Source organism: Amblyomma maculatum, chromosome 2 (genome assembly GCF_055883805.1).
Source record: "Amblyomma maculatum isolate TAMU_Amacu chromosome 2, ASM5588380v1, whole genome shotgun sequence".
Taxonomy (NCBI): domain Eukaryota; kingdom Metazoa; phylum Arthropoda; class Arachnida; order Ixodida; family Ixodidae; genus Amblyomma; species Amblyomma maculatum.
In genome coordinates, this window is record NC_139345.1 from 48,575,438 (window position 1) to 48,601,724 (window position 26,287).

The following is a 26,287-nucleotide window of genomic DNA, read 5'->3' on the forward strand; positions in this document are numbered from 1 at the left end:
CAGTCTTAGTCCTGAATTTTTACTTACGACTTGGAGATGTATGATCTGAAATACTTTTCAAGTCGCAATGAAAGGTATTGCTCGATTGTCGTTTTTATTCGTGTTATTACGAAAAACAAAACTGCACTCCCGAGTAGCCACCAATACGGCCGCTCGATAGAACCGTACCACCAGGCACCTCTGCCGGCCTACCGACCACCGTGCTACCGAGTAAAGCGACACGCTCCAGCTGCTTTTTCCTTAGAGGGCGCCAGGGCGCCGGATAGCAGTGCCATGCGTTGACACTTTAACTTTGATAGAGGCCCCTATTTTTCGTACACACGCATCTCGTGGTGATAAGTGGTGAAATCGGATCCGACAGGCTTCCGTTATCGCCGCGCAGCTGCGCCATCTACGTTCATCCAGCGGAGGGGTGCCTGGCCGCTCGGACCAAGCTGGATCCAGCTAGACTGTTGTTGACATGTCGACTGGCTTTTCTTTCTGACGCTTCTTGTCTAAAGTTTTTGAGGGTCATTCGGTGAGATAAAATGAGCTCGACTCGACAATCGCGGCTCGCAGACATCGTCCATGTACTTGGGCCGTGTGCTACCAATGAGTTGCCACTAGTTCGGCCCAGAGGCAAACGCCCTTTTGCAGCGCGTACGTCAAATTCGAGTTCTTCGAACGGCCAAGTTGTTTGTAAGGCATATAGTTGTTCTCTTCTCGACGATTGACAACGCAACCTGCATTTCACCCGGTCAAGGCAGCTCCAGACGTGATCGGAGTAACTTAGCGTCGAAATTGCTATGTGGCGTCGTCGATAAACCGCGTGCACGCAGGAACGGCTCGCGTTACTGCCTTGGAATAACTACGACAGGGTACTACCAGTCCCTGTGGCACGTTCTTGGCAGTGGTCCCCTGGGTACCACCACAACAGTTTTCACCCCACAGTAACACGGCCGCCTTAAGGTATGTTGCGAGTTACTTTGACGCCGATGCTCGTCAAGCAGTAATCAGTGTTGGTATGTAAGCGTTTATTGCGATTTTTCTTTAAATATGGTGCTGGGATGTAGAAGATTCGTTCAATTTTTTTTTAATATTTAGCATTATTACCACCGCACGCCATATATATGAGACGTTGATAGATAATGGGGGGTAAGCATTGCGTTTTGGGCAGTCTTGTCAATTAATGCATCGCACGATGTAAGGCTCACGAGTTCGTTCTTTTCTGAGTATGCAGCGCCTGTCACCAACAACCGGTAGCCTGGCTCTGCCTTTACATAACTATCATCGTTCTCTAAGATTAACGCTTCTTCTTTTTTCTGTACCCTCCTGCTAAATTATCAACGTGTTCAATCGCCCATATTGGCGACTCAGAAAACGGGCATTTAATCCAGGCACTGGCAAGCGCATTTCAACCCTGACAGAAAGCAAATCGCGCGTAATGTGCGATCTCAGTGCGAACTGAAAAACCCCAGGCGGTCGAAATTTTGGGAGCGTCCACTGCGGTGTCCGTCAGAGTCTGCGTCGTTCTGGAACGTCAAACCCTATAAATCAACCATAAACTAATAAGTTGCATTTTACCTGCGCTCATTTATGAGGCTGAAACGTGGAGGCTAACCAAGAGGGTTCTACTTAAGTTGAGGACAACCCAGAGGGCTATGGAACGGAAAATGGTAGGGGTAACATTAAGAGATAGGAAGCGTGCAGAGTGGGTCAGAGAAATAACTCAAGTTACTGACATTCTAGTGGAAATCAAGAAGAAGAAATGGGCATGGGCAGCACATGTAGTGCGAAGAGAGGATAACCGATGGTCGCTTAGGGTAACAAACTGGATTGCAAGGGAAGGAAAGCGTAGCAGGGGGCGGCAGAAAGTTAGTTGGGCGGATGAGGTCAAGAAGTTCGCAGGGGTCAAGTGGATGCAGCTAGCACAGAACCGGGTTAAGTGGAGAAATATGGGAGAGGACTTCTCTCTGCAGTGGGCATAGTCAGGCTGATGATGATGGTGATGAAACTAACTAAATATGAAATGTACTCGGAAGTTTTTGACATGTAAGCATCAACTTTTAGTTTCCTGTAAATTTTGTTATGAACAACGTAGTGCAAGGCGCCATTTGTCGTGTATGGCGGTTTAGTTTTTGAGTGAACGTAATCTGCCTTCAAAACATTTGAAAAAAAAAAAGCGCGCAAGTTTTGTTAGATGCGTAGAAAGGTAAATTTATGTAGATTAGATTTCTTATAGTACTCAAGAGAAATTCTTTTTGGCTAGTTGGTGTCTATTCATTATAAATTAAAGGCTCTGTCCCGTTCTTTTATTGTGCGCGTGTGTGGTCTTTAGGTACCCTTAATTTATAATCTATAACACTCCTTCAATGTCGTGCAATCTTGCCAGAAACCTGATGTTTAGGTTTCTATTTTGTTTGCCACTTTTGGAATCTTTCTTTGTTCAACACGAAAATTTTTTTTTTTCTGATAACGGTGCACTTCTGAACTTGGTCAAGCGAGCCAAAGCAAAATGTTATTCTGAATAAGCGTTGTCATTAAGCGCCTAAGTTTAGGTATATGTTCGAAGAACGCCAGTGGTTCCTGTCGACCGGCATTGTACTTTTTGAGCCAGACGCATGCGCACGACAAACAGCATGTCCGTCTTAGCATTTCCTGTTATTTTTTTTTTTATTTCACGCTGAGCTAGAGCTCGCCCCTTTAAGGCTTAAACCGAAATGTAAAAACAAAAATAATAAAAAAAATGCTTTATTCTGATCCCCAGCGTCCAGGAATGCCAGCGCATAAATTTGATCGGTCAACTTCCCAATACCCGAAAGCGCTCCAATAATAATAAAAAAAACGACTGCGTCTACATGGAAAGGTGGAAGAAAATCCGCCTTTGAGAGTTGCTGTTCTTGTTGTTTCCTTTATCATATCACTGATAATCAGTAACTGCAGGATTAGCGCTTTCTCTGCGTTCGCGACCTGAGCGGGATGACAACCCTAAAGTGCTGAGCGCTTCTAAGTACCGAATGTTGTAAACAAAAGCAAATTAGCTATTTGGCGAAAAGCTGGAGCCAGTAACACTGACAAAGTAATACCTTAAGACAACAAAGCGCACTGCGTAGGCTCAATCCAGTCATTTTCATTTTGTAATTTTGCTAAAATTAAGTTTCGCGAATATTCTGACAACGCGCTAGACGACAGCACGAAGCCTTCTCATTGCTGCGCTTCACAGTTTTGCTGTGTGTTTAGTGCCAGGTGTATATACCTTGCAAAAGAAAGGGGGCAGCGTTTTGGATAAGCATGAAGTATAATAAATTATCTGTGTCCTCACGACTTTGTGGAAAAAATTGTGCTGTTTTTATTTCAGGTGCAGCACAACCTAATGCGACGAGGAAAGAACTATATCGTTCGTAAACAGTTTTGTTAAAAACCCTTTGCAGATTCTTTATCGCCAGTGCCATGCCCTTTCTGGCTAATTTAGCATTCACTTCCAGGACTGTTATTTGTCCACAATGAATACAGAAATGGGAGGTAAGCCGTAATTTTAAATTTAGACCTGATAGACTAGGCATCATTGAAAATAATGAAAAATGAAAAGTTGTTAAATCTGAAATCTTGTAAATCGGCATCAAAATTATTTAAACGTAAAACGTTCTGAGCCCAGGAAATAATCAGCTTTTCAAAACATCGTAGGAGGCACTTAGGATCCATTAAGAGGGATAAGGCGAAATGCTTTGGGCTAATTCGACTGTACTGTCTGATAGAATAGTTTATTTTTTAGACACACTTTGTCGTTCAACACTACTGTACCGAACGTCAAGCGACAGCTCTGTTAATATACGACACAAATCTGATTAAAATGTTTCATTTATTGATTTAGTTCATCTGTAACAGCTATCAGAAACGGCGCGGCGCCTCCGTATACAACCATCGATGCACTCTGCCCGCCACCAGAATTAGAATCCATGATTACATATGTATACAATGTCGACATTCCGCTTTATATTTATACGTGTCAAATGACGTTGATAGAATACCGCGCCAATCACCCGATGTCCCGTGAGTACACCGAAAGTGCAGCTGGTGCGGCGGCTCGTGCGTGCACATCTGGAATGCCTAGTTTCCTATTCGGAGGTCAAAGAAGCATCGGGCCGCGAGTGCGTGCAAACACATATTTGCGATTTTTCCCTGGTGTCTTCGTTTTGGCTTCACCAGGGCCAGAAGAAGAAATTAGCACCACATCAGCCAAGCTGGTGCTACGAGGAAGTGTCGTTTTTTTTCTTCTTCTTAAACAACCATCGCCAGTTGTTAGAAAGCTGTCACGAAATTCCGCGAGATGGTTGATGTCGCTTATCATAACGGAATCGGAACATCGCGCCGGTGACGGTTGTTAAAAGACGACGCTTACTCGTAGCCCAGATAGGCTGATCTAATATTAATTGCTTCTTTTGCCCCGCTAAAGCAAAAACGAAGACATCGGTTAGCCAGCGCCATTGGACGTGTTTACTTGTCTTTGCGGCTTGTTGCCTGTTTTGGAGGTGCAGGCTGCGACATACTTTCGTTCCACTTGTGGAGGCTGTGCTTGCCCTTGCAAACGCGAGATGGGCTTTCCTGCAGATCTCGCCTTGCCACGAGGCTGAAGTTCACTTATGATGATTTTATGAGCAGTCGGTCGCGAAAATTTTGAAACAAACGTAAAAGCACAAGCGCACGTATATCCGTGGACACCTCATTGGTCAGTTGCAGAGCCGTCGTTTGGCTGCGATACCTGTAGATGATGCCACGGCGCTCTCAAAGTGGCGGCTAAATTTACCCTACGTGTTATGGTCTATAGCGCTTTAGAAAAAAGCACTATACTGGAGCTCTCCGCGAGGGCACGCCCATTGACTGTGGCGCCCCCTACATTGCCACGGATGCGGCAGGCTAGGCGAAGAGAATTACGATGTGTTTCTCATGTGTGGGGCGTAGCGTAGTAACACCAATCACAACATGAAGATTGGGCTTAATTTCTGTGAAATATTTTGCGTCATAAAATGTGGGAAATCGTAGTGGCTTAAGCGCTAGGATGGGGATATGAGGGATAGTGGTTCGATTCTCGCTGGCGACGACTAATGTTTTTCCTTTAAATGGCAATGCGATGTGCGTTTTCTGGTCATACTTTCTGTAGACGGCGCCGCGCATGAACCGAGAAAGGCTTTCGCCCCAAATACTTTCGTTTTTCCACACGGCAGCTCTGCGTAAGCGCGCCTCTACACTTTTGCTCTCTCAAGAGCTCCACTGGTTGTAAACACACGCAACTGGTACTGTGCATGGGCAGTTAGTGCTGACGGCGGCATATAGCGCCGATTGAAAGCGTACGCCTCTCATTTCGAATGTGTAATTGGATTGAAAGCTCTTTTCACCGGACCAGACTAACACTCGCGCTCTTAAATACTATTGAAACTTAAACGTCGGTTTCTTGCAAGATCACAAAATAGTGGAAGAGCACGGCAAGAGTTTATCTGCATAATTTACTTTTTAACGCATGCAGCACAAGCTATTTGCTTTTTTTTTTGTTCAATTGTTTGAGCAAAAGTATACGCTCATTCAGAAAGTAAAGTACAAATACGAGACGAATGGTGTACTACGTCGCACCGCTGCTGCTTAACGAACAGGCGACCTAAATGTAGAATAAAAAAAAAAAAAGGTTGCTCCAATATGGAGTCTTCCGTGCTCTTCGTTATTTGGTGTTCTTTCCTGTCTGTTATGCTTTAAAGAGAAGCGGGGAGGAGTGGAAGTAATTGTTTTCTTTGTTCTCATTTGTATTGTATCGTGCGCAAAAACGTTGCAAATATGATGCATAAAGTATGTTTATATTCTGAAGTGAGCTTAATTCTCATTTATGACCAGACGTAATATGACAGCACAGTGATAGATTCCGTAGTGGTGGCTCAGTTGTTTCGACCCAGCTTTACTCCGACGTAGCGCGTATGCGCGCCCAGCATGGTGACATGCCTCGATCAAAACGCTACTCTCAATACCACGAGACGCAAGCGTGGTCGGCGGCTTCTGGCGCGGTTCTACGGCGCCCGGCGCTGAATGTAGCCCCCTGCATTTCGCGCGGCTCAATATTTTTTTCCTTTGCTTTTTTTTTTTTTTTGCATTATGGGAGTGGGCTTCTCCAGCTGTGGGCGCGGCGTCGACTTTACTTATCCGGCTTCAACCGGATCCCGCCCGCCGAAAGCCTAGGAGTCAAATCCAGGGCGCTCGACGGTTGAATCCAAGGACGCGGGGTCAAATGACTGGCGCGGCGGCCTTTTAGATGAAAGGCAAGGCGCATGAGTCATCTCAGCTGTTAGTGTACGTTGAAGAACCATAGGTGGCAGAAACTTCCGGAGCTTTCCACTACGGCGTCTCTCGTAGCCTGAGTCGCTTTGGGACGTTAAACCATATAAACAAATTGGAAGTGTATATTACACGATGTACTTACCGCAATAATTTATAAACTAATAACGAAATCCGATATTCTGAATTTATACAACTGCCATACATCTTAGATGTACCTGTTTTTTGCTAGATATTACTTTTAGAAAGAAATAAACATATCTCGCATTCATTACACAATGGCTTCCGCACTGATTTGGAAACTCCAGTTCGGTATGATCTATAAGCTAATGGTTTGGTTTGTGGGGTTTAACGTCCCAAAGCAACTCAGGCTATGAGAGACGCCGTAGTGAAGGACTGCGGAAATTTCGACCACCTGAGGTTCTTTAACGTGCACTGACATCGCACAGCACACCGGCGCCTAGCTTTTCGCCTCCATCGAAAAGCGGCCGCCGAGGCCGGGATTCGATCCCGCGTCCTTGGGAACAGTATTCGAGCGCCGTAACCACTGCGTCACCCCGGCGGGGTACAAGCTAATGATAGCTACAATATAACTCAGAGTGCTGTACCCACTGACGTTCCTCCTCCTCAGAATGATAATTTTTACTTGTATCACGCCGCCCCTAGAGTGCCTCAAGCATGACATTCTTGCAGTAGTGGGTGCAAAGCTAAATGTATGCGAAATGTGCCGAATCACGGGGATCACCGCTACCAAGTTTTCATGCAAAGCGGGTATTCTCTTCATCGGACATTCCGCTAACAACTGTTAAGTCGTGAAAATGTGCGCCTTCAAATATGTGTGCCAACTACCCACCTACGGGTGCTCGCTAACCGTATCGTCTGTTGTTATTTTCTCCTGCAGGCAAATAGCTCCTCTAGTTTAATCTGCTTGACTGCGACATTCGCAGCACCCGATCGCTCAATGGCTCTGCCTGACTCTCGGGCCTGCTGGCCTGTGGCTGCTTGTGCAGCCGTGTACGTCTTCTTTGGCATGATGCTCTTCAAGTCCGAGGCCGTCCTGTACTTAGGTTTCATGGACATGCTGCACATCAACCGAGAGGAAGCATCGTGGCCGCTCACGGTCGCACTCATCATGTCGCAACTTTTAGGTACGGATACTGTGATAACCTAACGCAAGTCAACAGATAAAGAATGGTCAACCAAAAATCGTTATCCAAGTCTAACGTGAAACTCTGCCTCTACATGGAAGTGAAGAGGTTTCCCAATTGAAAATGAGCTTTATTTTTCTCTCATATTACTCTTCCGTTCAAAGCGAAACTATAGAATCATGTGCGAAATACGACAAACTGTATTTCATTTTCCCCATAGCCAGATCTTTCTATACTTGTGAAGTACTTTTTGTAGCTGGATAACCTCTGGGCAGGGCTTTTTGTAGCTTTTAGATCTGTAGCGCTTTTCTGTGACCGCTATAGGCAAAGATATGCCAGTACTGAAATTACTGTAGTCACTACAGGCTAATGGCAAAACACCCAGAAACTCTGATGTGACAGGGCATAATTTACAGTACTGGTCTTTTTCTGCTGGGCTGTATATTCAAGGGAACGTAGGCAATATGTTTCGTTCAAAATTCAGCTAGTATGCGATGGGGCAGAGTATCTCCGAAAGACACTTGAGACGGATGTTTCCAGTGGCAGGAAGTTACAACAGCCGGTTATCTCGGGAAACGAACTGAAGGTCGAAGACCATCTTGTTGCCATGGAGTTAGACATTTTTTGAAATGTTATTGCGAGTTTTCCGCCAACAGGGAATCCAGTTCCCAGTGTTCCCTAATCAACTGATCGCCAAGAATTAAGCTTGGCTTGCTTTTATTTTATTTAAGGCTTTGACTTTCACTGCAAAAGACCAGACAGAATTAAAACAAACATTCAAATTGACAAAAAACAACTTCGCAAAAGCACGTGGCCAAGCATATACACAATAGCACAGTACTATCGCTGTGTTGTTGTGGGTTCCTTTTCTGCTGTGTGTTCCTTTGCTACACATTCTCTCGTGGTTTTTTCTCCTCAATTAGCCATGAACCAACTAGCCCCGACAAACGTCCTGATTCGACGCATATAAAGGAGCCTGTTCAAAAACGTAATCTACAGTTTAAATTTATAGGGCAAAATGAGATACTTGGCCCATGATATAGAGCCAGCCGCCCCCTTCCTCTTCAGTGCCAGCTTCTAACTGCGCATGACTCCCGTACTCGATATACTTCACGCAGATGTGTCAACATTATCGGTATGGCGTCTGAATTTCCATTTGAGGAACATAATCATGAACTATATTGCCACCCCAGAAAATGTCCAGGGAGCGAATAAACGTGCAAGACCACCAGTTTGGAGTCAGCCAATATCGCGCAGAAATGAAGGGTGCAACTGGCAATAAATCAAGGGTATCGCGCTCCTCCCGAGCCTCTAATTACGTTTGCGCGTGTAGACCTAATGCAAGCAAACGAACCCAGTTTCCGGAAGGGAACTCGCTCGCGGCGAGTTAAGTTGCCGCATTCAGTCATAAAGAAGTGCACGCTTAAAATCCTCAATGCATCCATATCGTATATGGGCGGGAGTCTTTTTTGCGAATGAATGTCATCTTGAGTGTAATATATACTGATGTTTCAGTACTGTGGTAGACTTTGATTGAGAAACATCAAGTAGCTGAAATTTCTCAAGGTTCTTTTTGAAATTTTGATCGTGACTCATTCTTGCAGGTCCAGTGTATGGCCTATTCGGCCTGTGGCTCTCGGACCGTATCCTTATGGTGGCCGGTGCTCTGCTATGCGCCTTGCCTGTGATGGCCTGCGCGCTGGCCGACAGTCTCGGGCTCGTCATTTTTCTCTACGGCGTCTTGTACGGTAAGTCGGTTCGCAAAGCTTTGCGCTGTTCTTGTCGCACTTCTAGAGCACCGTGACAGATATAGATTTAATTACATCCGCGTGGCAACCGTGCACTCTTTTATGCTTTCAAATTTCACGCATCTGATACTTTCAGGGTTGGGCCTTGTTTAGTGCCATATTTTATTCTTACTTATCTGTATTTTCATAAATATCTATGCGCCCTACTAACCGATGTCAAACCAAAACGCATAAATTCTCATCAAAAGTTGTGGCATCTGAGATCCGCGGAGTAGAGATCTCGGTAGCATTTCTTCCGCTGATATATGCTGCTTTTAACAGAGACAATCATTCTTGAATTCCCCTCATATATCTTTGTATACATACTGGCGAATTCGTGTTCTCCGATTGGGTATTTGCTACATGGATTCCATGCCACCTGTCCTGAGGGCAATTTTTTGTTTCCTTATATTTGGAAATTTCTTTAAATTTCGTTCAAGTGCAACAATTCATGTTTTTTTTTTTTTTTTAATCGGCAGCTGCGTAGCGTAAAGAATTCGTTTAATGCATAGCGAGAAAGCTTTGAAAGGCCTCTTTAATGATAGTCCACTGCCCCTCGTGTTTTACCTGTCGTCTAAAAGAGGCGTTTGCAAATGCGCTGACATTAATATGGATATTCGCATCAGCGGCACCTGATTGATAAATTAGAAGCTATACAAAACCGCGCAGTCAGATTTATATCAAGGCAGTATTCCTGGCAAGCCAGCATAACACAGATAAAGAAACACATAGATCTCGAACCGCTACAGATAAGGCGCCCGAAGCAAAGGCTCAAACTTCTGCACTCAATATACACCGACACAAGGAAAAGTACCTCAAAACAGCCCACCATATTTCTAACAGGACAGACCACAGTTTTAAAATACGAGAAATGGCGTGTAAAACTAACTACAAAAAGTACTCATTTTTTCCACGTACTATTTCTGAATGGAACAGGTTGCCAGCTTAGGTTGTGAGTGTAGACCGAGATTTATTTTTACGGCTAATCAATGATTTGTGATTTTACTGTTCCTTCTAACTATTATTGTTGTTGTTCCTCTTGTATTTTTTTTAATTCATTACTCCTTTGTCTACCCCCCCCCCCCCCCGCTTTTTTTGTTTTTTCTCTCGTGTGATTTTTTTTTTTTTTGTTGTTGTTTATCTGCTCGTCACTTTAATGTTGTACCCACTCCCCTGCTATAATGCTTCGGCGCTGCAGGGTGTACTGAAAATAAATAAAAATAAAAATAAATAAATAAATACAGCAATGCTCCTTATGAACCACAAGAATACACCTAAACAACATCTACCATGACAGTTTTCGATTACGACTTTCTTAACGCCGCGCAAATCAGTATGGAGGACAGCAGCGATGTGCAAACGGAAAGAGCACAGTCGTATTTGTCACTCAATGGTTGTGTTGTGTGTGTTGAGGCAATAGGCAAAAGCAAGGTTGGTAAGCGTGAAGTTCGCTCTATGTTCAGACCCAGCGCTGCGCTTCGCAAAAGCTTCGTGCAATCTCGCGGAAGAAATTACCGAACTGAATTTCTGAATCATGAAGCAGCATGCAGGAAATAGCCACTGTCTTCTGTTTTAAAAAACAGTGAAAGCCGTAAGCAACGAATGTAATTAAAAAACAAAGATTAAAGGCGAGAGAGCGCAAAACTACACGTAGTCGCTCGGTAAATGCCACTGTTGAGTGCCTGAAATTTGCCTGATAGTCAAACAGAAGTTCAGCCATGCCAAGTATTTAGACGTGTCTAAGCGAGCCACACAACGCTCTGCATGCGCTAGTTAAACTAAGCCATATACATGTCGATCCTGCCAGTGCACGTTAAAAATTTCCAGGTTTTTCAAATTATTCCGTAGCCCTCCACTAAAGCACTTCTCACTTTCTTCTTTGACTTCCGCCTCCTTCCCTTTCCTTATGGCGCGGGTCAGGTGTCCACAGATAAGTGAGACATATACATGCACCTTTCCCATTCAACAATTTTGCCACTACCCCCGGAAGTTAATAATAATTACTTGCCATGAAAGGAAAGGCGCTGTATATGTCACACTTGCTGCTGCAGACACCTGAACCACGTCGTAAGCTAAGGGAGAAAGGTGAGAAAGAAAGTGGAAAGAGAGAAAGAGGAGCGGTAGTGGAGGGCGGCGAAGTAATTTCTATCACCTAGGGATCTTTAACGTGCACCGACATCGCACAGCACACGGACGCCTCTTCGTTTCGCCTCCATCGAAACGCAGCCACCGGTGGTCGGGATCGAACCCGAGTACTCTGACATAGAAGTCTGGCATCTTAACCCCTGTTTCACCGCGGCAGAAAACCCGGAAGTTACACTTCTGTTACGGATTTAATGACCAGACGTCAACCAGAATACGACTTCCTCGACTAGCAATTTTTTGTGCATGAACCCAATGATCAGATCGTTTTAACACTGTCCAGACCTCATGTGACCAGCGATTAGACCACAATTTTGAACCAAATTGTTCCTCATCGTAGTCCAGCACCTCGAATTCGACAGACCGACAGAAATCGCCAAATGTGAAAAGAGAGCTTACGCTCTTAAAAGGAGTTAAAATCACTTTTGGCGTCATAGCGGTGACATCGGCGCCCCCTCTAACACATTTTAAAGCGTATCCGTATAATTATGACGCCGCTATACTCACTTCCTTCATTTCATCCCTACTATGTGCCTGGATTTAACTGAATATATATGCCACAAATCACTCTGATGCATAATGGTATATGACATCTCGGGTTCGAATCATTTACAGGTCTTGGTATAGCCTGCGAGGAGCTGCTGCCCTTCACAGTGGTGGCCCGTCACTTCGTGCGCTACCGAGGCACGGCCATGGGGCTGCTGTTCGTGGTCACCGCCGCATCCGGCTTCGTCTCTCCCCTCATTGTCGAAGCCCTGAGGCAGACATTCGCGTTCCCCACGGCGTTGATCATACTGGGCGCCCTGGAGCTGAACATGCTTTTCGGCTGCATTTTCGTCGACCGGGTTCCGCGTGGCGCTGACAGCACCCCTGTTGATGACGATTCCGGGGCTTCCATGCCGCCACTACCAAACATCAAGCGTTCCCGGGGCAGCAGTTTTCAGAAGGCGTCATTTGCGCAGTCTTGCTCCAAGAGCCTTGTGGAGTCATTTACGATCCCCAGGTAAGCAACGTCCGCCCGTACAGAAGGACTCAACTATAACCACAGGAATGCTATGCGTAATTTGGTTGCGTCTTACGGCGCGGTTCAGGTGTCCACAGAGCAAGCGTGACAGATACTGCGCCTTTCCCTTCCTATGAACCAACCAACCAACCAATGTGTGAGTGCATTTGCTAAGCACTTAGGCAGTAGGCAATAAATTCGGCCTATAGCACATACATGATGAAACCGGTACTGTACTTTTCCTACCATTAATATTGTCTAATTTCAGCTAGTTTCCTACTGAGGTTGTTTCGCTTAGACCACGAATCTGTGCTTCTGAGGCAAGCTTTGTTTCTGACGTCAAGTAAAAATGGCTGTGACCTAGCGGTCACGAACTTTGCCTTTGTAGCTATGAATCATGAAGTCGGTTGTTGCGACTGTAGGAAAAAGGAAAAGAAAAAATTACGAGGGACTTTAGCAACTAAAGTAGTGAAAGGCGAAAGCCTAAGTGCCGCATTCTGCTACGCAACTAGCCCTTATCAGTAATTAATATTTTAATTAGTTAACTAGCGAATTAATTATTAATTTTTAGGTATAATTATTAATTGCGTTAGCAATGAAATAATCAATAATTAGATAATAATCAAGTTACTTAATTAGTTGTAAATTGTCGTTATTTAATTTATTAGCCAGTAATTGATCATTGATTGACATATGGTCATATAAGCCACGCATTCGTGCATACTGTGGTGGTGCTCTGTGATTGGTCGAGACATCTATGACATCATCCCACCTCGGCCATTCAGAACGCCGCAAAAGCGGGACACATTTTGTGTACTGTCATTGCACCCGCAACCGCTTAGGTGGTGGACGACAGCTTTTGCAGCGCACCGTCTTTCTCTCCCGCTTTACTGTCCGCACGAGGCAGCGGAGGTGGCTCAACTACACAGCCAGTAGCAGGCCCGTGCATTTCCTTTTCCTTCCTCCTTCTTCCCACAGCCACAACGAGGCAGCTCAGGGGTATGGCGTTCGAGGAAGAAGCGCACGATGAAGATCCCCATGTGGTCGAAATTACTCTTTGGCCCTACTGCTGCTCCTCTTTCCACTTTGCACTTTTATTTATAGGAAAGGAAACGCGCGGTAACTATCTCACTTGTTCTCTGCGAACACTTCAACCGCGCCGTAAGGAAAGGGAGGAAGGTGGGAGTGAAAGCGGAAAGAGAGAAAGAGGAGCCGTAGTGGAGGGCCGCGGAGTAATTTCGACCACCTGGGGATCTTTAACGTGCACTGACATCGCACAGCTCACAGACGCCACTTCGTTTTGCGTCCATCGGAACGCAGCCGCCGAGGTCGGGTTCGGACCTGGGTACTTCGGCACAGTAGACGGTCGCCTTACCACTGCACCACTCCGGCGGGGCAGTTGTGGCCAAAAAAACTGATTGAATTATCGGAAGGGAAAGGCGCCGTAACTGTCTCACTTGTTTTCTGTGGACACCTCAACCGCTCCGTAAGGGAAGAGATGAAGGTGGGAGTGAAAGTGGAAAGAGAGAAAAAAGAAGAGCCATAGTGGAGGGCTACGGAGTAATTTCGACCACCTGGGGATCTTTAACGTGCGCTGACATCGCACAGCACACGGACGCCTCTTCGTTTCGCCTCCATCGAAACGCAGCCGCCGAGGTCGGGTTCGAACCAGGGAACTCCGGCACATTATTATTTATTTGATTTGATTTTATTTATAGGAAGGGAAAGGCACAGTATCTGTCACACGAGTTTGTGGACACCTGAACCGCGCCGTAAGGGAAGGGAGGAAGGTGGGAGTTAAAGTCTAAAGAGAGAAAGAGGAGCCGTAGTGGAAGCTACGGAGTAATTTCGACCACCTGGGGATCTTTAACGTACGCTGACATCGCACAGCACGCGGACGCCTCGTTTCGCCTCCATCGAAACGCAGCCGCCGAGGTCGGGTTCGAACCCGGATACTCCGGCACAGTAGTCGGGCGTCTTACCACTGCACCACCCCGGCGGGGCAACTCCGGCACAACTCCGGCACAGTAGTCGGGTTCACTGCAAAAGGAGAGGGAGAGAAAGACGCGCGTCGGCAACAGCTGTCGTCCACCACCGAAGCGGTGGCGCGTGCAGTGATGGCCTACAACAGATACAAATCCGATGACGAGCTAGCCACCGCCGCATGCGGCAATGACTTATTAGTCTCAGCCCCGTATAGGGCCTGGAATTGATACCAGCTGAATGTAAAGCTAGAGACTTCAATGCCTATAGAGGTGCCCGGTGATACCAGCTGAATCTGAGCAGCCGTGCTGTGGTGGTGCAGTGGTAAGACGCCCGACTACTGTATCCGGGTTCTATCCTGACCACCGGCGGCTGCGTTTCGATGGAGACGAAACGAAGTGGCGTCCGTGTGCTGTGCGTCGTCAGTGCACGTTATTATTATTATTATTATTATTATTATTATTATTATTATTATTATTATTATTATTATTATTATTATTATTATTATTATTATTAATAATCTGAACAATGAATGCAAGTCTTCACTGGTCAGATTGCAATGCAAGAATGCTAGTCGAAAGCTGGACGTCTACTGCGCAGGCCCATCTCAGTCGTCCCGCGGCATCACGAGGCAGACACGCTGCTTGGCAAGACCGCGACACCTTCGGCCATGCTGGCGCGCAACATGCGCTCACTGGTGTCCGTGCCATTCCTGCACGTGGCTGCATCACGGGCTGCCTCGCTTTTTGTCCTGTCCTCATTCCTGCTTACAGCCGTGGACTTCGGCTCCGACAACGGACTAGCAGGATACGAAGCAGTCGCCTTGGTGACCGTTAGCGCCGTGGGCGACCTCGGGTCCAGGATAGGAACCGGATTAATTATGGACTTTAAGGTGAGCAGCGCGCACGCTTCATATAGACTATAGAGCTCGAAGTGGGAATAAAGGTTAGTTTGAGATGACGTTCTTACACGGAACAGTTTCGGCAGGCAGGAGATCAAGTTGATACCTGAAGCTTCGATAGTATTCATCATGCTACGTGTTCTGGTCGAAACGTTGTCGAGCTACTGAAGATTTCTGCCGCTCCTTGCTAATTATGGCGAAAGCCTCATATGGTTCACCAGCACCTAATTTGGCTTCCTGCGTAAGGGATGACACGAAAACCTCCGATTGGCCTAAATTGACTGCGACTTCAGCATAACGGCACTAAATTCGAAAAGACCTTTCTGCCCACGCGATGTCACATGTCAAGAATATGTGCATTGACGCCAAATTTCTTAGCAAGATTCCTGCAACACAAGGAAAGCATTAGCCTAAAAGAAAAGGTAATGGTGAGAAGCGAGTCCAGGACCTCTAAACTGCGAGGAAGACACGCTATGCGTAGTCCACGATGGCAAGTTGGTCCAAGGTGACCTAGTGAATATGCTATACAGTCAGTAGTTCTGATAGGAAACAAGAAAATCGAACAGAATGCAGGATAAGATAGATATTCATGCTTTCGCCTTGCCAGAACTTTAAAAAGGGCACTTAAGTTAGCAAAACACATAAGAAAACTTAAGTGCCCTTCTGACTATTTGTTGGATCACGTATGCTATGTTCCCTGGCTTCTCTCTCCGTAAACGCCAAATTATGTATTACCAGTTGAGAATCGACAGCTTGAATTCACTACTGTATAAATGAGAAAGTATCAAAGAGTCTTTCACATATTGAAATATGGCAGTTACTTAGGCTGCTGTTACAAACGGCCTTAATGCTGCATAGAGCTGGATGTCAAGAAGAAACACAGACTCAGAGACACACGAATACCTGCACAACTATCGAGTGTTGGGCCATTTTTCATGCTCGTGAAATCTAATGAAGGTCCAAATAGATACGTTGAAACGAAAGTGAGTCCGCAGTGATGGAAGATAATGATAACCAATTTTTAAACCAATGCTTCACACAGTATTGTTATGTTGCCAACAAACTGGCTTTCAAACTATAAATTATTCTACAAGTACTTTATTATCGCATCTTGCCGAAGTAGCACATTTATTAAGCACCGCGTGAAAACATCCGCGTCACACGCAATTCGCGCCAATTACCCTGTGCTTATAAAACTCGCTGTTCGATGCCTGTGAGTCAAATGTATTATTTTCTACGAGTAAAGCTGTTTACATAAAGTTAGTTTTAGGTAAAAGGTTTCTTTGAAACCAGAAACATTTTCAGAAGACTAGATAGTTCAGTAATCTGGCAATCAAGCATGATAAGGAGTTGCTGCAGTGTGTTGATTGCGTATTTTGCATAAAAGCTTGCATGCATCAGACGCGCTAAAAGTTTTACAGCGAGTATGAATATGATTCACGCCTCTTGAAAAAGGGTTTAAGAAACGCGGAACAAATTTACAAAACGCCACTTATCTGTTAGTTTGTGGTGCATGAGCAAACCTCAGTGTGAAGGCAGAGGACAAGCATCAGACACTTCAGGAAAATAACTGAACGAATATATTTACTTTTAAAGCGCATCGTGGTTATATTATAGCACCAATGGTCCAGCGTGACTGGAATTAGGTGACGACTTCACCGCTGGAATTTGTGCTTAATTGTTAAATTGGGGTTTCACTTTGTAGCAAATCTCGCATCGTATATTCCGCAAGCCCGAAATATCAATGACCAGCTGACAATACTGCAGTTTTCTATGATTTTTGTACCTGGACATGTTTGTTCCTGCGTATTTGCCATCGCTTCACACATGCTTTGTTACAAAAACTATAAAAGCATAATTCAGCTCATAATTTGGTTTGGGGTGTTGTCTTTTCTTGTTTTTGTTTTCTCTTCAAAGCTCATTATAGAACAGCGTATTGGTTTCGATGCATGTTCGTTCGCAGATATTAAGCGGAGAAGCCCTGATGCTCATGAGCTTTGCCGTCCAAGCAGTCTCTTTGGCCGTCATGGCGACCTGGAAGCAATACTGGGTCCTCCTGGCTAGTTGCTTCTTCACAGGACTCATGGGTGGAGGCCGTATCTTCGCCTCCACAATCATGGTGGCCGAGATTTTTGACGACAGTTCCCTTCCCCTCAGCCTGGGTGTAACCAACTTCATCGCGGGCATAATTTGCCTCGCGAGACCACCCCTTATCGGTGAGCACAAACCTGAATTGGGAAATAGCCGAAAATGCACATGAAAATGTACTTTAGAGAGAAAGGGCTGCCTTAAGCAAGTAGTCAAGAACGACATTATCCAAGCATCGCCAGCTTGCCCTTGCCTAAGGTTTCATATATTGTAATATAATACGAAACAAATAAACTCTTAGAAACAAATGAGTGTTTGCGGCATTAGGAACAGCAATATACCTCTTCGCGGTGGTATTTTGTTTTTCATTTACCCATCCTAGAGGTAACGCAGTCAGTTTGCTTACGATTATATCGACCCATCACGCGATGTGTAAGGTGAACCCATTGTTGTTGCTACGTTTTTCCAAGCCAGAACAACATAGTGTGCTATGAGACGTCGTGAAGTAGACGTATTAGAGCTGATTTTAAGCCATCGTCTGAAATGTGGCATGAGTTCAGCAGCACAGCGACATCAACACTGGGCTATCGCGGTGGATGTCGAAATGCTCTCATAACGTTTGTGTAACATCGGTCACTGTCTTCTACTTGTGAATGTACTGTGAATGTCATGACACTGATCGCCTGTCTACTCAGGTGGCTGGAATAGCTGCACTTCAAACAAATGCAATTAAATGTCTGACGGCCCCATCAGTTACCGCAAAGGCGTCTTGCTTAGCTCAAGAATGCCCTTCCTGAATCACCAAAGATGGTACAAGTCATGAATCAGCTTTTAAAATCTATCTCCATCATATCAATGTCTTAGGAAGAGTTTTGTTATTTGCATTGTAATTCTTCAGCACATGGATCTACGCCTTTTCACTGGCGAAGCTCATATTAGCCAAACCAATATGCCTCAGCAATCATACTAGAATATTCATGCATAGTAGAAGGTATCCTTTAGGCCTAATTTAGAAAACGTTTTGAAAGTGTATGTTACATCCCGTCACTACGAAATGCGAGAAGCAGCCCTTTGAAAGCAGATTCCAGACGAACATGATAAATGACATCGATATGCTGTAGTTCTTCACTTGTGTGCGTGTGAGTGTTTGTCGCCTGTCCAAAGCGAGCTTGTCGCCTTTCCAGAGATTGTGACTGAATTAGCACCACTTCATTTGTTTTCGTGACTAAATGAAACATCTCGGGAGTTTAGCATCAAGGTTTTGTTCCTGTACTACCTTAAGACTGCTTAGCGGACGTTATTTCCCATCGTATCGAAAACGATACTATACTGATTGTTCGGATGGTCGGAAATTGTTATAGTGCACAGTCTTAGTTCCGTAAAAAAAAAAAAAAAAAAAAGCATTTAAACATTTAAATTCTTCGCTTTATACGCGCTCAATTTTCTGCTTGAGCAGATGCTTTTTCTATTGCTTCAATTTTATAACATCACATCTTGTGTTAACATTTGCAGGTTACGTTCGCGATGCGTTGGGCTCCTACGATCCGCTGTACATTGCCTTCGCCGCCACCAACGCTGTTTTCACAGCAACGTGGGCAATCACCCTGTGTTCCAAAAGGTGTCGGAGACGCCGAGAATGGAAACTCGTCGATAGCTTCCCAGGTGAGCACACGCCGTTGCGAGCAACATGGTGATTAATTATGCACACTACTGCATTCCCACCCAGTGGCCTCTTGTTCTCAACAATTGCTGGCGCTTTTCATCAAATTCAACAGAAATTATATATTTCTTACATCTTCGTAGCTACAGGTTATTCAGTCGATAAATGATTCTCTGGTGCTACATAAGGAAGGTGTCCCACCGACTGCTTAGTACAAATACATTTTACGAATAGCGACACTACTGTATATGTCGGTAGAAATTCCTTTTCCTTGTCAGTTTGTTTATTTTGTACTATCGTACTACGCACCCGCAAAAAGAAAACAAGAAAAAAACAACAACTTCATTTGCATTGCTTTACCAAAGCCGCAAACTTGAACTCCCAAAGCCACTTCTGTCATCTAGTGAAATTTATGCGCAAAAATATCTTCCACTAAACTTCTGTGCGTTAATCTGCTCGAACATTGCAGCGTCAAAAACGAGAATGGAGGAAATGACCCGGAAGTCATTAAGCTGGCTGAGCAGAGTATTAATAATGAACTCGTAATCTTCGGGCTACGTGATGCGATGTTGCTTTGGTTGCGACATCAGCTGCCTTTTCTTTTTACTTTAATATCTTTGTGACTAGGAGTCCGCGCACGCGTCCCACTTTTCCCACACAATTGGCTCATGTCTGGCTGTCGGGAGCCAGCAGTCAAACACGCAGCTAACCCTACATCATGCGCCTTGTGGACCCCAGAAGAATGCTGTAGGAGTATAGAGATAATCCGACTTCTGAGCTTCCCCAAAATGTGGCTCTTCAATCAGAGGAAATAAATTCACCATTCTGTGACTAACAACAAATAGGAAATGATGAGCGAGTGGATCGTTAATCCTTCTTTTTGAAATAAGCCCGATACAAAATTTCTGCACTGCAGAAATAACGTCTGATTGCTTCATCATAAGGATTCGGGCAACTGCATAAAACTGAACCATCATGTTTTGCTTGCATTACTAAGCTTGCACAAAAAAATCCGAAAGGTATGGGCATCTGAGCTGCTACCTAAATAATCCTGTCTGGAAGATTTCTTTTTTTTATGATAAATATACGCTGTTCGATTGAAAATTACAATGTTTTGAATGCTTTAAGAGTTTGCTTTGTCAGTTAGCTCCCATAATAAATTAGTTATCAGTTGTGATTGCGTCCACGTCACACTTCATTTCGCGAATTTTTGCACTATTGATTCAATGAGATAAAATTCACAACCTACGTTGTTTCCCATAATGTGTTTGTGCAATACTACAGGCTCACAATGTTTTAACTATTTCTTCTTTAGTTCATTCACACTAGCACTTGCTCACAGTTTTTAAAGTATCTGTAGCACCATACTCCAGCTCCTCGAGCTTTTCAACAAAGTTGCCAAAACGGCAAACTATTTCCTGCCTGATAAACTGACTAACTGCGCTGTTTTTAAGAACGCAAGTAGGAATCTTCTGCTGTGGTGTGAAAAGTGCGTTAGGTTGCGAAACAATGAAGCCCGTAATAGACGCAGACTTAAATTAATGCAAATTCGTTAGCACTGCTGGATGACAACAATATGTGTACACCTGACGCATCTATAAGCCTAGCCAGAAAAACGCATCAGATTTCTTTTTTCTTTTTTTTTTTTAGTATAGAATAGATCTACACGATTAAATGAAGATCTACAAAATGCGTCTGCTCGCACTTTGCTTAGAAGTGAAAGGGAATCAGGTGAGTGACGTTTCCTCCTTATTACTTGCAGGTGGAAATTACGAAGAAACGGAGAATTGAGGTCCCACCGGAGGCATCCACAGCATCTGTGATCCGGATTTTTTTACATATTTATGTGCTATTTATATGATCTTCGGCGCATGCCTGGAAGGCTTTATAACTTATTTTACAATAAACGACCCGTCAAGATGTGTTTCTCGTCCCTTACTGCGCAGAAATTGCAAACGTTAGGTACGCTATCGTAAAACTAACCATCTATGTTGCCCTGATTGCATGAGGACACGAAAAGACGTTTAGTCAGTGCTATCTACCACGCATGGTCGAAGAAACGGCGGCCGTCTGAATGACGGCTACATCTCGCGCTGCAGCATTTGAGTCCAAATGACAGTGCATCTCATTTTTCAGTGTTGACATGAAACGCTCATCGCCATGTTGCTGCGTACGCGGCCTATCTTGCTTATATTAAGGCGAAAGCCTTTAATGGCTCATGCTGTCGTGGACAAACTGTGTTCCGTTTTTGCGGCAGCTCTGATTGACCGAGGCGGGATGACGTCATAGAGGTCTCGACCAATCACAAAGCACCACCACAGTATGCGTGACGGACACGCGGGCCCATTTTCTTTTTACGCTTTCTTATAGTATTATTTCTCCAGAATTAATGAACAACAGTCTGTTACATTCGTCCCGACAAAAATCCCTAGAGGACAAACGCTGGCTTGCAATCTCTCTCTCTCTCTTCTTTTTTCACTGAGATTCGGCACGCCGGCTTCTCGGCGCCTGGCCTTGTTCACGCGCCGTCACTAAGGAGGCATTGGATGGCAGAACGGCAACTGTCGTGTTTCTGCCGGTGCGATGCTCCTTTGTGTTTGGCGCGAACGGCAGTTGTGTGACGGGCATATTGTCATTATTTCCCTCTTCTTACCTCCCACTGACTTCGTTCACTTCTCTTCCGACCAGATGTATAATAGTTGTAGTCAGTGCTCTCTGTGTCCCCTTCTATCTTCGTCCTCGTCCTACGCGCTATTTCATCAAAAGATTAAGCTGCACGTTCGATTGTCTTTTGAGACACGAAAGACTTCGTCTTCAAATGGCGTTGTTGCACCAGCGAACAATGCACGACCAATGAGTGTCGTGAGACATCGTTCGAACAGCAGCATGGCAATGAACAGCGCCATTCTTTGCCAATTAAGGCTTCTTTACTCCCCCCTTTCAGTGGCATCGGGTGTCACACTATATTACGCATACAGAGCCAAAGAGATTGCCACGGATCACTTTACAAAGTGGACGAGTACGAGTACCGGTCCCCACTCGTCGGCATGGAACGAAACCAAAAAGCGGTAAGACAAAAAAAAAAAAAGAGCGGGAACCAGCAGCAGTGCGCCCGCGGGAAGATCCGAAGGCATTGGGTTGGTTGTGACATCGACAAGGAAGGGCGTTATAGTTGCTTTTTCGCTTTGCGTTTAGAAAAATTTCACCCGGCTCCTACAGACAAGGCTCACTGAACGAGAGAGAACCGGCTTTTCAAAAGAATCGCCGTTCCAGCCATTTAGCAGATCCTCATCCACAGAACAAAAGCAAAATAACAACCTCACTCGCTCTCCAAAAGAACGGCGTATACACCTAGCGTGGTATTGGGGCACGAACGATTCTGACTTTGCTCTAGTCGCTGGCTGTCGCCTTCGCAAGTGTGGCTCTCTGCAGCGGACGCGCACACATCGACGGTTTGCCCTGGCTGATCGCAGCTCGTGGGCTGCGCAGTTTCCCTGATGATTTCTCACCGATTGAGCCTGCGCTAACCGTCTCAGATGCAAGTGGCTCAACCATGTTAACCCCGTACTCTTCTGTTTGAGGTTCGGTCGGCTCGCTGCGGCAGTATTGTTGCTCAGCCGCTTCCCCAAGCTATTTCTCACACTCCGGTGCAAGTTCGATTTGCTCCGAAACTTCCGCACTGTCTAGCCATTCGCTTACAGCGACTTTCAACTGATACGCCATATCAAAGTACGACTTGTAACAATGTTTCTCGCTCTCATACCCTCTTCCGAAGATCACGAGGCGTTATCTGATATCGTATCAGCAATGACTCTTTTAGTTCATCGTAATTTTTGAAGCGATCGCCAACCAAGCGCCTGATTTCTTCCGACGCTTCAGCGGAGAGAAAAGCTACCAACTTCTGCGCCCAACTATCTCGCTCGAAGCGTTTACTTCTGAAGACACTCTCGAAGTGTGCCAAATACTCTGCAACATCCTCGGCGATGAGGAACGGCGGCAGACCGTCTCGCATTTTCGAACCGTTACACTGAATGGCATTGAAAGCTTTAAGCTTTTCCACGCTCATTCCATGTGCTGAAATCTCCAGCTGCCTCAGTTCCTTTACGCGGGCGTCCTCTTTCTCGTGACGTTCCCTACGTTCACGGTCATATTTCTCGTGACGTTCCCTACGTTCACGTTTCTCTTTCTGGTGATGTTCCCTGCGTTCACGTTCCTCTTTCTCGTGACATTCCCTACGTTCACGTTCCTCTTTCTCGTGACGTTCCTTACGTTCACGTTGCTCTTGACGTTCGTCAATGATCTCAAGGCATTCCGCAAGCTCGTCATCTTCATCTTCCAACGCAAGAACAACCTTTAACATTTCTGGTTTTCTGAGTTTGTCTGACAATTTCAGATCCAACTCCTTCGCAAGCTCCAGCAATTTCGGTTTGCGCAACGACTTCAAATCCAAATCCATGGCTATTCCGAGTGCTGCCTTCTCTACTGCCCACTATTGCCTTTCTGCAAATTAACCAAGCAACAACGAAAACACAATTACCAGCTCCGTTTTCTACCTAACAAAAGCCTGGCAAAACTCAGTAGAAGAAAGTCCCGCACTTAACAAACCTCGCAGCCAAGAATCCAGCGCATTCGATCCGCTGCAGGCAACCAGTCATCACACAGGGCTCGTTGCGCTGCTCCCGGCTTTCCGCTGAGCTGCTTGTTGCACAGGTCACGCCTGGGACATCTCCGCTCTTCCCACCAGATGTTGCACCTCGGTCAGGCCTGGCTCATCTCACCAACCACTGCCACGGCTTGGTCGTCGTCGTTCCACCGCTGATCACCAGTTGTTGGACGACGGTCTCACCTGGCTCGTCTGACTCACACCACCGCTACCACCCGTTATTACATTTGGGGCTCGCGTGGCTCATCCAACCGCTGACGCCAGTTGTTACATGCGGCTCGCGGCCCCATCGGTAGCGTTGGCATGGCGGCTCCGTGGCTCGGCGGACGACATCAACGGTCCAGCTTCTAACAAAACCACGTTTAATACAACATCATGAAGGAACGGGCAGAGAAGCTGACCAGGAGAGAATACCGACACGCTCACACAGCTGGTGTCTGGCGTCGCCACTGCGACGTCTTCCCAGTAAACTGTCGCAGCGGAGTCTGCCGCTGCTTATAGGCTTGTCAGTTCAGAGGGAAAGGGAGAGCCCGCAAGTCCGAACAAGACGAGATGACTCAATCGTTGGTGGCGCTACCGAACCTCCTCCACCTCCTGTAGACGGGCGAGAAAGACGCTCTCTGTCTCGACCGCCAGGCTTGGCCAGCGTTTGCACACATACGCTGCACACACACTCGGCGCGTGGCACGAACACGACGAGACACGCCCGCGGGAGGAAGCGTTGGGCGGCCGACCGGACGGCGCCGAAATGGCCGAAACGCTCGCTGCTTTGCCTGTTGTTACGCGGTGGCCGCATCAGCTGTCACACTTGTCGGTGACAGCTGACGTAACGTAACAACAACAACAAAACGTAACAACACGGACTGCATCGGCGTCGGTGGCGTTAGAACCTGGTTTCCCTGAGTACGTTGTTGCTTTCGCGAGTCGAGCACTGACCAAAGCAGAGACTAACTATTCAGTCACCGAAAAGAAATGTTTGGCGATTGTTTGGGCCATCACTAAATTTCACCCTTGCTTATACGGACGGCCATTCGATGTCATCACTGATCACCATGCTCTCTGCGGGCTGTCGTCTCTGAAGATACTTCAAGTCGCCTCGCACGCTGTGCTCTCCGTTTACAGGATTACGATATTCGGGTCCCTTATCACTCTGGTCGCAAGAACTCCGACGCATATGCTCTCTTTCGCTCTCCTGTGTCCTGTGATCACGAACCACCCTCTGTCACCGGCCTCGCTCCCTGTCCCTTTGAAGCCATGGACATGGCGCATGAGCAGCGCAAGGATCTCTGGATTGTTTTCATAATGGACATTCTGGCGAACCAGTCACCGTGCTCCCTCTCTAGAGCACTCCGACGTCAAGCACATCACTTTGCAATGCGCGACAACCTCCTTTACCGCCGAAACTATCTTCCCGACGGCCGCAAATGGCTGCTCGTACTCCCTCGCCATCTCCGCTCCGTCATTTGCGCCAGCTATCACGATGATCCACAGCGCGGCCATGCTGGATTGCTGAAAACCTTTACTCGCCTGCGTCATCACTACTACTGGCGAGGCATGTATCATTGTGTTCGGCAATACGTACGATCCTGCATCGACTGTCAGCGTCGCAAGAAACCCCCACCACACACGTACTCCAGCTCCTCTGCAGCCTTTACCGTGCCCAAATCGACCTTTCAAACGTTTTGGAATCGACCTTTAAGGGCCTTTTCCCTGCTATTCTGCATGCAATCAGGTGATTATTGTTGCTATCGACCATCTTACCCAATATGCAGAAACTACTGCGACCACTCGTGACGTTGCTGGTTTCATACTTCAGAATGTCATACTGCTTCATGGTGCGCCCCAGGAATTGCTCAGTGATCGTGGTCCCGTATTTTTATCTGACGTCGCCGAAGCCCTTCTTCATGAGTGTCATGTTGTTCACCGTACGACGTAGTTATACCTTCCACAAACAAATGGAATGGTTGAGCGCTTCAACCGGACCCTTGGCGACATGATGACCATGTATGTATACTCTACCCACTCGAACTGGGACCGTGCACTGCCATTTATCACCTATGCTTATAATTCTGCCACGCAAACGACTACCGGATTCTCCCATTATTTCCTTCTGTATGACCGAGAGCCTTCTTGTACGATGTACACTATCCTCCCCTGCCGCCTCGAGGCCTCTGAAATGACCCCCATTTCTCAAGCCGCTGCCTATACCGAAGAGTGCCGCCAGATCGCCCGTCAGCTCACTGCTCGCCACCAGCACCACCACAAAAACAACCGATCCTCTTCTACATGTTTACCGCCTGCTTATCGTCAAGACTCCTTGGTGTGGCTGTAGGTTCCCTCTTCAAGCTCAGGCCGGTCGACAAAGCTTCTTAGTGGATATCAGGGCCCTTATCGTGTACTTCAACAAACTTTCCCCGTTAATTATCTTGTCGCGCCCCTCATGCCTTCTACAGCTCTCCGTCGAAGAGGACGCGAAATCGTCCACATCGATCGCCTCAAGCCCTACTAAAACCCCGCGATCATGTCTTCCCCTTAAGCCGCCAGGGTGTCGTCTTTTCACGCGGGGGAGAGGACAACGCGAAGATGAAGAAGACGACAAAGTGGCGAAGAAGAAAAAG

The 26,287-nt window shown here is 46.1% G+C and overlaps 1 protein-coding gene across 4 annotated transcripts; it reads left to right on the forward strand.

Annotated features, from left to right (window-relative positions):
* The first annotated feature begins 351 nt into the window (after window positions 1-351).
* On the forward strand, window positions 352-20,924 carry LOC146198572 (monocarboxylate transporter 12-like). 4 transcript variants are annotated; one of them, XM_084594066.1, is made up of 8 exons: window positions 352-639; window positions 7,242-7,442; window positions 9,047-9,190; window positions 11,987-12,374; window positions 14,958-15,249; window positions 17,222-17,474; window positions 18,859-19,008; window positions 20,769-20,924. In XM_084594066.1, exons 1-8 carry the CDS (start codon window positions 528-530, stop codon window positions 20,795-20,797), a joined length of 1,569 nt encoding a protein of 522 aa, XP_084450192.1. In that variant the 5' UTR covers window positions 352-527; the 3' UTR covers window positions 20,798-20,924. The 4 variants fall into 4 exon arrangements, with proteins under 4 accessions (XP_084450192.1, XP_084450193.1, XP_084450194.1 ...); XM_084594067.1 differs by having other exon boundaries at window positions 353-948; window positions 7,196-7,442; XM_084594068.1 differs by having other exon boundaries at window positions 353-948.
* Window positions 20,925-26,287: the final 5,363 nt, after the last annotated feature.

Excerpts from the sequence above, each read along its gene's own strand:
- LOC146198572 (XM_084594066.1), top strand. The coding sequence starts at position 528 with ATGAGCTCGACTCGACAATCGCGGCTCGCAGACATCGTCCATGTACTT. Across the intron at positions 640-7,241 it reads CAAACGCCCTTTTGCAGCGC|CACCCGATCGCTCAATGGCT; the intron begins GTACGTCAAATT and ends CGACATTCGCAG. Across the intron at positions 17,475-18,858 it reads CGCGAGACCACCCCTTATCG|GTTACGTTCGCGATGCGTTG; the intron begins GTGAGCACAAAC and ends TAACATTTGCAG.